Source organism: Alligator sinensis, unplaced genomic scaffold (assembly GCF_000455745.1).
Source record: "Alligator sinensis unplaced genomic scaffold, ASM45574v1 scaffold503_1, whole genome shotgun sequence".
Lineage (NCBI taxonomy): Eukaryota > Metazoa > Chordata > Crocodylia > Alligatoridae > Alligator > Alligator sinensis.
Genome location: NW_005842933.1, coordinates 396,059 through 409,375, shown reverse-complemented (window position 1 = coordinate 409,375; position 13,317 = coordinate 396,059). Strand labels below are relative to the sequence as shown.

The following is a 13,317-nucleotide window of genomic DNA, read 5'->3' as shown; positions in this document are numbered from 1 at the left end:
ACAATACAAATAAAGATATGATAGTAGTGAACAAGGACCTTGAACTTCTTACGGGCAAAGAAGGCAGAAGCTACTGAGGAAATTAAAAGGGGGCAAGTGACAAAGGATGGGGTTAAAGAAGGGTTTCACACTTCAACACGGAAATACCTAGACATAGGTCAAAAAGTAAGACAAACTACATGTTAAAACATTATTGAATCTTTAAAAAAAAAAATTCCCAAAATCCCAATTCTCATTTTATTCATAGAAATCAATTGGATTTTAGGCTAAATGAGAGTTTCAGCACTGAGGCCGAGAGCGTCTCAGTGACAATAAATATACTATCAATTAAAAACAAAAACAAACAAACTGTGCTTCTCATATACATTCACAGCAACTAAAAATGCATCTCAGTCCTATTGAATAGGTCAGTTGCATTTTTGCTGCCAGCCACACTAAAGTCAATGAAAAGTTATCCCACCACCCTGCACCTCCTTGTCATAAATCAAAATCTCCCTTTCTTATAGAAATATTGGAATGAAACAAAAATGACCATCTCAGAAGCAAGTATCACAATGGATTTAGGCACAGTCAATCATGTAAATATAATGAAGATTTTCTCCTAAAAATAAAACTCCTTGAAAGAATTCTTCTTTTTCCTCCCTGTACTCTAGTTTAAAAAAAAAAGTTGGAAGTACTAAAAACATAGTTTTATACTCTGCTGACCAGCCTACATGTAGTTTCTGTATGCTAGAAGAAGCACAAGTTTCCCCTCAAATTTAAAAAAAAACAAAACAAAACAAAACAAAACATTGAATTAAGAGCTATGATTTTATTAAGTACTACAGATACAATGTGAATTGCAGGGATGCTAAAGGAGTCTGCAGTAACAAAAACCTTTCCCCTCCCAAACACACAGAAATCACTACCTTTAGGACAGTAAAATAGCTTGTAAAAAGTACTGACTATTTATAGTATTGTAGCTTCAAAGGATCTCGAGTCAGGCTGGTGGCTGCACAGTGTTGTGTGCTGTATAAACATATTCTTCCCTAAAGAGCTTCTAATCAGATCTAAAAATAAGGTGCAACAAGTGTAAAACAACACATGAGGGGAAGGGGGATGAGGTTACCGACAATCAAAGCATGGGAATATAATGGCTGGCTAGGAGAACAACCTGATGGATCTCAAAGTATTTTATTAGTAAATAAGTATCTAGTCAGTTCCTTAAAACTCCCCTCAACTCAGCCATAAGCAGTTGCCCATTTCTGATACCATGCCTGCAAGAAACTGGATCATAAGGAGAAATTTGAAAGATGAGAGATCAGCAATTTATCCATGGATTGAGGATGTTCCATAACCAGAGGTCAGTGTGAAGAAAGCACACAGATGTACATGAGAAGTGGAGCTCAAGGCTGACATGGGTGGTAGAGCAGAAGATAAAAAGATGAGAGCATGTAAGAAGAGAAGGAAAGAAGTTATATGGGTTCTCAAAGGAGGGCATGTCTACATGTGCAATTAATATGACTGAATATACTCTGGCTTTGAACAAGAGTAAACTAATCCTGACATCGCCATCTACATGTGCGTTTAAGTGCAGTAATTTACGGCACTGCTAGATACCACTTGTATCTGACGGGACTATCCAGCAGTGCCGTAAATTGGTCTACTGTGCCCCAATTGCCATGCTTATGTAGACAGTGACACTTTACTGAGCAGAAAATTTGTCTGCTACACAGTAAAGCATCTCATCTTAATGCACCTGGAGAGGACTGTCATATTGAATGAAACAGTTTGAATGTTTGTAAAGGTTGCCCATTAGCCAGTTTCAGGAAGAAGATAGGATTTATCTCCTTATCTAGCTCATTGTTTTGGAGCTACGTGCGAAATGTCCTGACTTCACTTAAAGTCTTAATTTAAATTGTACCTTTAGAAGTTTTTTACAAAGAAAACAAATGTCCTAAATTCCGAGACATCAAAGCCTAAGGCCTTTTAACCAGACTGGTAAAAGAGTATTTACAGTGATATGGAAGTCTCCCCAAGAATAATTTTAAAATGCTCAACAAAGGTAATTTCTGTTGAGTAAGATCCGAGCCCAAATTTGGGAGGTATGATAAATTGAGTAGGAGGAGCCCAATGACGGCAGCTCACTCAATAAAAACCTGTAACTTACTGTCCCAATTTGGAGGTGACTTCACTTGCAGAACAACGAAGGAAGAATCGCAAGTATAAGGTCGGATTAGATTGATCACCTAATCCAGCCTCTCCGTGAACACGAATCCCTTAGTTCACGCTGAAGCTGCGGAGCGCCCGAAAGGGACTGAAGGAAGGGGACTTGGTCCTATCACTGGTGAGCCCAGCTCATTGAATCGTATTGCTGAGGCCAGCCTATTGAACCGTACTACTGAGGCCAACCCATTAAAATGTACTACTGAGGAATGAAACCATATTTTGGTATTTGGCTTCTCGGAATTCTAGGATTGTAAGTATATTATGAAAAATAACAGTATTGATTCAAACTTAACTTTTAGTTGTAATTGTAGTTGTTTTTGTAACACTAATTCTTATAGCATTGTTTGGGAAGGAAGTGCATTCGGAGCATTGTTTCTGATATATGTAATTATTGTGTTTTTAATGTTTGTGGTGTTTCTTAAAGCTAAGCAGTGTTATATACGTAGCAAAGAGTTTTAAAATAAAATTGTGTTGTATAAATTAAGTGTGTAATCATTGTGAAATCGTGCAATCAGCTAACTACTCCCCCAGCCAGTGCATCAAAACGAATCAGTAAATTGTGTGGGATTTTCTCTATTCCATAACCCACTAGAGACAAGGACAAGATATTGGAGTGTGATAGGATGGACACTTAGGAGTCCAGAGAAGTAAACTGGGGAATTTCATGAGTGTGATGTGGTCAGGTTAATAGGCTAGGGCACTGACCTCAATAGCTGAATTCTATATGGACAAAAGGCAGGAAAACTACAGGGTTGCTAGAGAAAAGGAGTTTGTAGTAATAGAGAATGGGAGATAAAGAGGGCTAGGAAAAGAATTTCTGCTTTGCAGAATATAAACAACTGTATCTCAGAGGTGCTGTGGACGCTGCATCCAATACCAAGGCTCACACACATTGGGGTGAGACACAAAGTTGACCAAATCCCAGGTTGCTGGCCTTGACGACAGGGGTAGGGATAGGTGATGTTACCACCAGTAACAGAGAATAAGCTAGCGAGGAAAACTTTGGGGAGAAACATATCACATCTACACTACTGCTGTTCATTTGACTGAACCAATTACTACCTAGCATGCTTTTGGAAAGTACAAGGCTGGACTCTCCCTGTCACCCCACTGCAAGTTTTTTATAGAAAAAAAAAACAAACTTTACCCTACAGCTAAAACGAAAAAGAGTTTGTTCCAGAACATAAACTTGGTAGCTGCCCATAATGGCTATTGACAAGCATGTTAAATGTCAATCAGTTAACTCAAGCTAAAAGTTCTAGTGGAAACGCACTTTTAAAAGTTCACCTTAAGCTGAGAGCAATGTCCCCAAGAGGCAATGTCAGGGAGAAAAACTCAGCTGTGGGACTGGGTGAAGCAATATATTTGGCAGTCAGTAGAAGCAACACCATGTGGAATGATCGATCATAAGATGAAGAAGGAAAAACTACTGTTTTAGTGAAAAATCTAAATTTCTTATAATTATATTTATGTAGAATACTGTCAAAGTATAGTAATATCCCTTGACTGTTTTGATTACTCTCTAGTAAAAATATTCAGAAGCAAAGCGAGAATCTGAACAGTTTCAGTTTGGATGCTTCTCTATTTCACATCACTCACTGAAATAAAAACTCCAAAACAGAAGATTTTTATTTTGTTTTTCATTACAAAAAAAGGTGTATAAATATCATGGGAATGTAGATGGCTCAGTGGATGCAACTGAAAGTGTTCAGTACAGAAATGTTCAGTATAGTAAATTTTGAAGGCGACTATTATTCACCTCTAAAACAGCAGTTTAATCTCCAATTAGACTATCATTGACCATCCCTTCATGCTAGTAGATCGCGATCTACCTGAAGGGAATGCGCAGTCATAAACTAATAATTGAGATCTTAAAATAAAGAAAGAAATGAATCAGCACCAGAGTTGGCATCTTAAACTACTGAAGGCTGGGGTGATATTTCATCATTCTGTATTAACATGAGCTTTCACATTTTTCGAAGTAGAGGAGAGAGGGGAAAAAGTGGGGTGGAGGGGCATCGTTCTTGGGTTTTAGTAAATACACTAAGTTTAGAGAATTTGGATGGGTTAAATTCAGGTAAGAAAAAGAAGGGGCAATTAGGCATTTTAGGATTTCTAAATGTTATGCAAAATGAAGTTTTGCCTCTTCACTACCTTGGCAGAAGGAAGGTAATAACCAACTTAACACATTTAGAAGCTGTGCGTTGGCAGAGATTAACAGAGTAACATAGGAAGTTTTAGCCACTGTCATATAAAGCTGTGGATAAAAAGAAGGCAACAGTCTCCATTGCTGTTGATAGTCATCATGAAAGAAACAAACTAAGTCCTTGTACAGTACCACCTACCTAAACTGATTTTATTCTAGCCAACTTACTTGTGCAAATAGAACTACAAGGGCAGCATTGTCAGGGTATTCGATGTGCTTTGAATAAAAGTGATGAAGAGCAGCAATGTCATTCTGAATCAGCTCTCTCTTTTCATTGTCTAGTTTATCAAGGTCTGTGGAAAAAGAAGACAACTTACTGCAATACAAGAAACAGGCTCCTTGTTAACTACAGCCAAATCCAGGTTAGAACAGGTCAGTACTTGTATGGGAAACACTTACCTCCTGCTCCCCCCACCCTGTCACACACAGAACAGACAGCTGGAAATATTGCAAGCATTTGCATTTCCGTGAGAAGCACTTCTTTCAAGGCCATGTATAAACTGGGAAACTGTGCCAGATTAGAAAGTAACATCTAACACCATTTTAAAGAGAGAGACTAAACACCAGTAGTGGACAAGGACATTACTGCTGCACATTAGCTTATTAATCCTAAGGGCTGTTACAGAGGAAACCCTTCAGCCACCACCCACTCTCCTCAACTGTCCCTCCCAACTAAAATACCTACAAGTTGCATTTAGAAATGTTTTCAAGTATGGGCCACCATGGCTTAGGTAAAAATGTTGGCAACAGTCTACCTCATTTCCCCAACTGAGGTGGTCATCTCATTCATCTGCTCTGCTAAAACTATTTAGAAGTCCTGCTGGGTTTGGTTAAACAACTGCCACCTCTCTCCCCAGTGATGGACTATTGGGGAAATTTTCTGGATGAAAGAACTGTAGACACACAATACCCTGACCACCTTCACTGACTGACATGTGCAGGTCAGCTTCTTCTCATTAGTGCCAGTACCAAGAAAGAGAGCAACCGTAGAGAGCGGTGAAGACTATTCCAGGCTGGTTAGTTTCCTCAACAGTTGCTCAATTTCTAACTCTGCCTCAAGGGAGAAAAGCAATAACCTTCAAGATAAAAGCCAGCTATTGGCTTCTCTCCTTCCTCAGATCACTGTGGAGCATTCAGGACATGGAATTTCAACACAATCAAAGATAACATGTCAGATTTGACTGGCAGTGACAAATACTGAACTGCAGCCCAGAGGGTTCTGCAATTAGCCCCTTAGTCATTGTCACCATCAAGCAACTGTACTGTCTGATTTTATGCCCGCTGGTAACAAGACCAGCTATTTTAGTTCTGCAACATTACAATTCACAGGAGTCACCAGTGTCTATCAGAAGGATGGACACTATGTAATTAGTCTGTCTTAAGTTTCAACCTCACTTCCCTACTTCTTAAGCTACCAGGAGACAAATAAAGCAAAGAGGTATCAAAACTCTAGGAAATATGGTTCTCTTTCATCCCCTCCTCCAAAAACTGAATTACTCCAAGAAGGTTTTGATGAAGGATAATGCAGCAGTTCCTGAATGCTCTATGAAGGCCTGGCCATGCTACTTGAAAAGCTTCTCTACTCACGTGATTCAAACTCTTTGACACTGAGGAGTTTTTCCGATTGTGTTCTTTCGGAGTGGATTTTCTAAAAATAGAAAAAATATTGCAAAGAAAAAAACAAACAAAAAAACCCCCAAAAACCCAAGAAAATCCTTTTTTAAAATCTGGCAATGATTTTATCAGCTGACTCCTACACTGAGTTTTTGCCTGCAAACCAAAACAAAAAACTCCTAGTGTATGGCCCTTACAACGGTTAAAAGAAAATGATCCAATTAAATTGACTAACCTTAAAAAAAGAAAAAGAAATATCCTCTGTGCGCCAAATTAAGCAGTTAAAAAAATTAACTCCTATCAAATTTACATACATAAACAGAACAGTATTTTAAATATGTCATTTGCTTTGTTCCAGACACCCAGAAAGCTGCTAACAATAGCAAGCAGGCAGGAGACAGGCTTCGCTTTGAGGAAAGTGAATAAACTCACTGTTGACAGAGTTCAAAAGCAGTGCTCCATTGTTGGCCTAAGGCCACTTCTTTGTAATCTTGGCCATTAAATATGGCTTTGCAGGTGGCCCAGCAGCTGAGGTTCAGGGACTATGGTTTGCATATTTAGCTTTTATATGACATGGAGGGTTCTCCCCCAGCACCCGTAAGCTATAAAAGCACAAATTTATTCCAATGACTTTTTTTTTATCATTAAGCATCTAATTTTGTTTGTGGATCACCACTCAACTGTGCTTTAATTACCACATGCATGCACTTGTGTGTGTGCATGTGCGCTTGCACACACACACACACACGCGCGCGCGCACACAAAGAGAGTATGCAGGCTATCTTCCCAACAGGCCATCAAAATCCTCTTTCTCTGCATACACTATCCAGGTTGCCCTTGTCACATAAGCAAACCTCAATCATACAAATATGCTTCAAAGAGCATTTATTTTTACAGATAAAATTTAGAGCTTTTCCAAAGATATACACTGTAATAACCTTGAAATGTACAGGCCCCATCTGCTCCCTGCAAACACTTCTGTGCCCTTCTTACTATCACCAAATTCTGTATTTCACGGAATATCCCAGATGCAATTAACAATACAAGATTACAGCTTTTCATTCCATCCAGAAAGAGCGCATACCAACTGCTGAAACTTCCTCAGCCTGACGAAGGGTTTTTGAACCCGAAAGCTTGCTTAATTTTTTTTTTTTTTGCGATTATTCAAGTTGGTCTAATAAAAGATATCAGATTCACCCAAAGAACCTTGTCTGCCAGATTAGAGCAACTACACTCATGTGAAATTTTCCTACAATTTTGTTTTCCTCTCCCTACAGATCACTGACTTGGGTACCCTCTTTCAGACTTCAATTTTACAACACAGGGTAACTCCATTAATCTGGCAGCTGTAACTGAAAAGAAAATCAGAACCGCAAAATGTATATGGAGCTTATAGAATGGATGATGTTGCATCAATATGATACTGTACAGTAAATGGTGTTATGTAGTTAGTCCTGGAGGAAGTATGACTTATGTAAAAAAAGTGTGGTAGTCTAATACAAGTGGCTACCAATGAAGAAGTCAGTGCTTACCAACAGCTAACAAAAGTAGCATGCCTTATAATTTAACAAACAAACCACTGGGCCTAATTTTATCACTTATGCTAGTTCTGCCCTAACAATTCCAATGGCTTCATTGGGTGCATCCCCACAAGCATGCACATGCAGCAGCACACGTTTCCCATGGGACAAATAGCAGCGGCACATATTTGTACCACTGCTATTTGTCCCCGAGCATGCACCTACGTGTGCGCTCTGGCATGCAGGAATGGGACCCTGGTAGGGGAGGCTGGGACCAGCACCTCTGCTGGCCCCAGCAGCCTTACATGGGGTCCTGGGGGCCTCCTGGGCCAGCAGCAATGCCAAGCCGGCCACTTGGAGCCTGGCTAGCAGCCAGAGCGTGGCTCTGGCCAGCCAGGCTCCAGCTTCTAGGAGCACAAGCTGCTGTCACATACACCACACTATTTTTTTTTTAGCGGCAGTTTTTTTGATACTGGGATCTCCGGTGCACGTGCAGGTGCTGTTTACAGTGCCTCAAACGGCATTGCCGCATGCTGTTTGTAGTGCCTCAAATGTCTTTGAGGCACTGGAAACTGCACGTGCACGCCCGTGGGATGTGCCCATTAAGGGCTCCAATTTGCACTGGCACAAATGAATGGAGAATCAAACCTCTCATCCTTGGAGAGCTGCTAGTAAACCTGGTCAGTTTCTTGTCTGTATTCAGCAACGCCTCGATTCTAAACAGACTGCTTCAGAGCTCATGAAAAAAGGCATAATGGTCCCTCACACTGCTGTAGCAGCTTTGGTCAATCTTTCTGAAGTGGCTCACATGCAGTACTGCGACCTGTCTATACACAGGACAATGGTAGGAAACATCCTCTGCAGGGACAGTTACTATAGGTCAAATTTTCATTTTCCTGGCTGCCTTCCCCATGCCGCCTCCCTCTGGGGGAAAAAAATAAATAAAAATACTCCCAAGTCTTGCATTCCGCTCACCTGTTTGGCGAGAATCCTTGCCGTTAGCCTCACAGTCTCAGAGGGATTCCACTTCTGCCCAAAAATGCACATGGCAGAGCATTCCAGCTTGTGCATCGGCCAATCTTCTTTCTGAAAGGTTAAAAAAAAAAAACAACAAAAAACAAAGCAAAAAAAAAAAAAAAAACACACACTTGTAGATAAAGGGCTGAAAAAGAGGACGCAGCAAGTCCTGCCAAAACCTGGAGGTCAAGTGAAATGTGTTTCCTTTAAAAAAATAAGATGACACTCACTAAACTGGAACAAAGCTTGAGTCATTATTAAGGGATGTGTAGCCATCCTGCATTTGTTTTTAATGTGTTCACAAGAGATGAGCTTTGGTCAGGTGATCTTCATTTATTTGGTGGAAATAAAAATATACACTTTGAAGAAATGTCATCGGTTCTCAGTGTTCAGAGGAAAACAGGTCCCTGCTTGATGAATATGCGGGTTCATTTCCTTCCAATGCATACACTGGCCCTAATTCAGATATGACTGGCACACACAGGCATAAGTCTCCTAAAAATCAATGAATTTACATTACTACAAAGACAGTTATGCAAGATCAGGACCAGCCCTGCTGACCCAATTTATCAGCTTTATTTTATTAGTTAGCAGACCAATACACGACCAAATAATAGTGGAGCTAACCGATAAAGTAACTGAACGATTAGCGATCAGAAAAAAAGAGGAAAAAAAGGCATCCTTTAACTTTAAAAATCTGTGTTACATATTTCATTTACACACAGTAAAATGTTTAATGTGACTGTTAGCAATTTTGTGCTATCCCTCAAAGTCATGAACAGCTGTTCTAAGGCATCTGTGACTTTTTTTGATCACCTTATGAATGGAATCTATCCAAGCAATGAAGGCCTCCACAAAGCGATGCATGTTAATCGTGGTGCGGTCCTTTCTCCAACCAGAGCAAATTCTACCTTATCTGCATATTCAGAACATAAATCAAAGTACAATGTCTAACTCCCTCCATATACATGCACACAATAGGTTACATTTATGCACTATCCTCTTAATGATTAAGGAGCAAATCAGCTCTACCATCAAGCAAGACACCTTAGCTAGAGGAAGGTTGGTGAGGGAGAAAGAAAACCATCAAAAAAATCCCATAGGCTTACTACAAAAGCAAATGAAATGGAAATATAGAAATTTTTGGCAGCTCTAAGAAAAATACTGGCGTGACGTTCTCATACAAAAGTCAAGGTCACAAGCCTTTAAAGTAGGCTCAGTACGCCACACTGAATGAAATTATAGCACAGGCCTAACCTGACCACCGTCAAGTATCACACAAGGATTAAGAGCAACTCAAGTGCCCTGGAGAGAGACTGGCCCACTATCATTCAAGACATCTATACCAAAATTAAAAGGTCAGAGACATAGCTTCATCTTAACATTTCAGGAATCCTCAATAAAAAATGGCCATTTTAATTACCCCATACATGGGCTCACCTTCTGAGGGAACAAAAACCTTCAACTCACACCATTCTTAAGGAGAAGGTGGGGAAGTTTAAAAATGTGCAGATATTCAGTAACTTGCAAAATCAAGTCCAATGCCATCAAGAGTCCAATTTTACATTTTGAAAACAAACAACATTACAGACAAGCTACATGAAACAAGCTAGGATGTGAAGTTCTAAAAGGACAACAATATAGAGGAGTAGGTTGAATGGGAATTAAAGTAAGATGCAATAGTTACCTGCAAACTTTGTCCTAAGAAGATACCCATTTCCTATTCACAGACCCTCAGTCTTTATTTTGTGTGTTCTTAACCAAGAAGAAATACAGAACTGCACAGACCCAATCCTTCAATCATTGAAAAACTCCAAACTCCCACTGACTTCAGTGGAAGAGTTTTACATATGCGGTGAACATAGGATCAGTCCACAAAGTTTTTATACCTGCTCCTGTTCACACGCATTGCCTTAAAAGAGTACCTGAATAAAACAAAACCAAGATACTGTCTTAAAGTAATGTTTTTTAAAATGCATTTGCTGCCTTTATTCTTTAAGCATTGTTAATTAAAATCTTTCCTCAGGCAGAATCATACTGAGTTATGAGAACTAGTAGGGAGGTTAAAGGAACAAGATATGGCTGAATTGTGCAAAATGAGATAAAAGCCCCAAACATTGCAGGAACAGAGAGTAGTGATGACTGAATAATACGTGGCATGGAAACATTCTGACAGAAGCCTTCTCTGCGATCACAGCAGGACTGCATTTAGCATTCTTTTCCACGTTTTCTCTAAGTGGTTTAAATTATAGCAGGTAGCACTGTTCTGGCTGAATCCCTAGTGCTACATTAATGATATTTTCTTCCTATTTTCATTACACCTACAGTACTTTTCCCTTCAGTTAAGGCTGAGTGACAACACTTTTGGAAAGGAAGTTTGCTAAGGCTTATGTTTTCCACATCAAAGAGTGGAAATATAATCTCCTCAACCAAGTTCTTCAAAGTGACTCCATCTGTTGGGACTACCTGATTATTTGCCAGAAGACTGGACTCCAGTGAAGCATATCATCAAAAAACTCTAGTACTCAGGAATTAATAGGCAATACAAGTCCAAAAAGATGATTATTTGGGTATTCTACATGACCTTAAATATTCATTGGCATGTAAACATTACTCTTGTTAGTTAAGAGTCAATGATGTGCCTTGTTAGCACAGTAAAAGATTCATATAAGGACAGGTTTCACCCAGTGGAAATCCAGTTCAGAAGACAGATATACACATAACACAATGTTTGAGAAAGCAAATGGAGGACCTAATAAAGTCTGATACTGAGAATGATTAGGTCCTATACTCATGTTAAATAGTTCCAAATACTCCAACAGCCCCACAAGTGAATCTATTATTCAATGTGAGTAAAGGTACTGCAACATAACTCACTCAAAGCACTACATCATTTAGAAGGCCACACCCTTGTGTTTTCTGCCACTCTCTTCTCTGTATACATACTGTCAGACTGGATGATATTTCTGACTGACACGGATGAATGTTTGAACAGTTCACAGACAAAGCAGGCTTGTAAGAAGGATTTGACTAGGGGAAGATTGGGGAAGGGCGATCACTCCAGGCATAGAGAGTTGCAGGGAATGAGACATGAAGATTAGTAAGAGTGAGAAGTGAAATAGGGGCTGAGGCAGTTAGGGCAAAAGGAAACAGGTGTCAAGTTAGCAGAAATGAGATCAGAGATACTGCTGGAGCTACGCACAGCTTCAATGAATGAATATTCAACTGATGGCAGAAAAGACAGAGAAACAAGCGTCTCCATACACTAATACTTTTAAGACAGCTTTTCCCTGGAAGGAATGAAGTTTAGTAAACCTTAACACAGCCTTAGCTGGCCTACCTGTCCTACAAAGTGCTGTCTTTAATAACTTGGGAATAAATCAGCATTGGTTCTACACTGTTCCCATGTAAGGGAAAGGAAACCTCATAAGCAGATTCAGAGTTTCAGGCAGATCATGCAATACAGGATTTTTTGCTGGGTCAGGGGGTGCTTACCCTCCAGAATTGTCAGAATTTAGAAGACTCTCCAGAAGTGCACAGGCTGACCTCTTGGGTGTCTTTTGCTTCCATGTACAGCCCTGACTGCACAGATGCTCCAATAAAATCCTGCTCCCTACCGTTCTATCATTCACCTCCTGTTCGCCACTGCTTTTCAGTTTGCTTCACTTGCAGAAGCTGACGGGACCACTTGGTCAAGCATTAGCATGGGTCATATCCTGTAGTTTTTACTTTACTGAAAAGTCCAATGAAATCAAAGCAAACTTTTCTCCACTCAAGACTCCGGGTATTGTCCCATTAAGAACAGTTATCTAACCCTTTTAAAAATACAGCCACGGGACTTATCAAAGTGGCTGCTTTAAGCAGTGAATTTTACCACTGGACTTTACAGACCATACACACTGCTGAAGCATTTCCTCTGATTTGTTCTAAATCTACTACCCTTAAAGCCTCCCCCAGCCTCCTCATGCTCTTACATGGAAGGCAAGGCTAAAATACAGGTTCTGATAAGTTCTATTACTATAGTAATTCTGAATAACTCAAGGATTGCAAGTCTCATGCTTCTTTTCCCAGCATGATTCAATTTAATCAATTTTGATGTAAATATACCAAGTTATATTCATGTTAAATACATCTTTACGCAAATGTGCAGAGTTTTTGCAACTACAAAGTTATTCATGAAACTATAAATTAGGTGCATAGGAAACAGGTCTAAGAGCACCTGGAAAACTGTCTTAACCCATATCCACAAGATTACCTCTTAATGATACAGTTTTCAAACAACTTGGGTGCCACTCCGAGCAGCCTGAGGTTGTTCCAAGTTGCACTGAGTGACAAGCCCAGTCCTTATATGGAGGATGAGTTATAAAGGGGGGAGACAAAGATGGTTTAAAAGTTCATTTTTCTCCTTCTGAGCTGTTCAATTGCATTGCCTAAAACCGTACATCAGGGACTAAAGTATTTCCTCCCTGGAGTCAACAGAAATGTTGACATCAATGGCTTTATAGAGTATAAAACCATGCAAAACTACTGTGAATTTCTAGTTGTACTTCCTGTTTAACATAGGGCATACGAGTTCTCAGAATTACCCATAATCTTTTATTTATATGGCAGGTAATTATTCTAAAAGATGTCATCTTGATTTTAAAATTTCCAGAGATGGAAGTATCTTCTACAGTCCTGGGGAAATTGCTCCAATGGTTAACAATCCTCACTGTTAAAATTTTTCACATTATTTCTAGTCCAAACATGTCA

The 13,317-nt window shown here is 39.6% G+C and overlaps 1 protein-coding gene across 3 annotated transcripts in view; it reads right to left on the bottom strand.

The window, feature by feature from the left end:
• Window positions 1-13,317, bottom strand: part of SMYD2 (SET and MYND domain containing 2) — a 42,198-nt gene that overhangs the window by 21,139 nt on the left and 7,742 nt on the right. For 2 of the 3 annotated variants that reach the window (XM_025192487.1, XM_025192489.1), the window contains exons 3-5: window positions 8,524-8,634; window positions 6,002-6,062; window positions 4,583-4,707 (exon numbers count right to left, since the gene is read on the bottom strand). In XM_025192487.1, the coding sequence (XP_025048272.1) occupies window positions 4,583-4,707; window positions 6,002-6,062; window positions 8,524-8,634 (297 nt within the window). Of the gene's footprint in view, window positions 1-4,582; window positions 4,708-6,001; window positions 6,063-8,523; window positions 8,635-10,252; window positions 10,491-13,317 lie in introns of all 3 variants that reach the window. The other variant, XM_025192488.1, reaches the window with a different exon arrangement.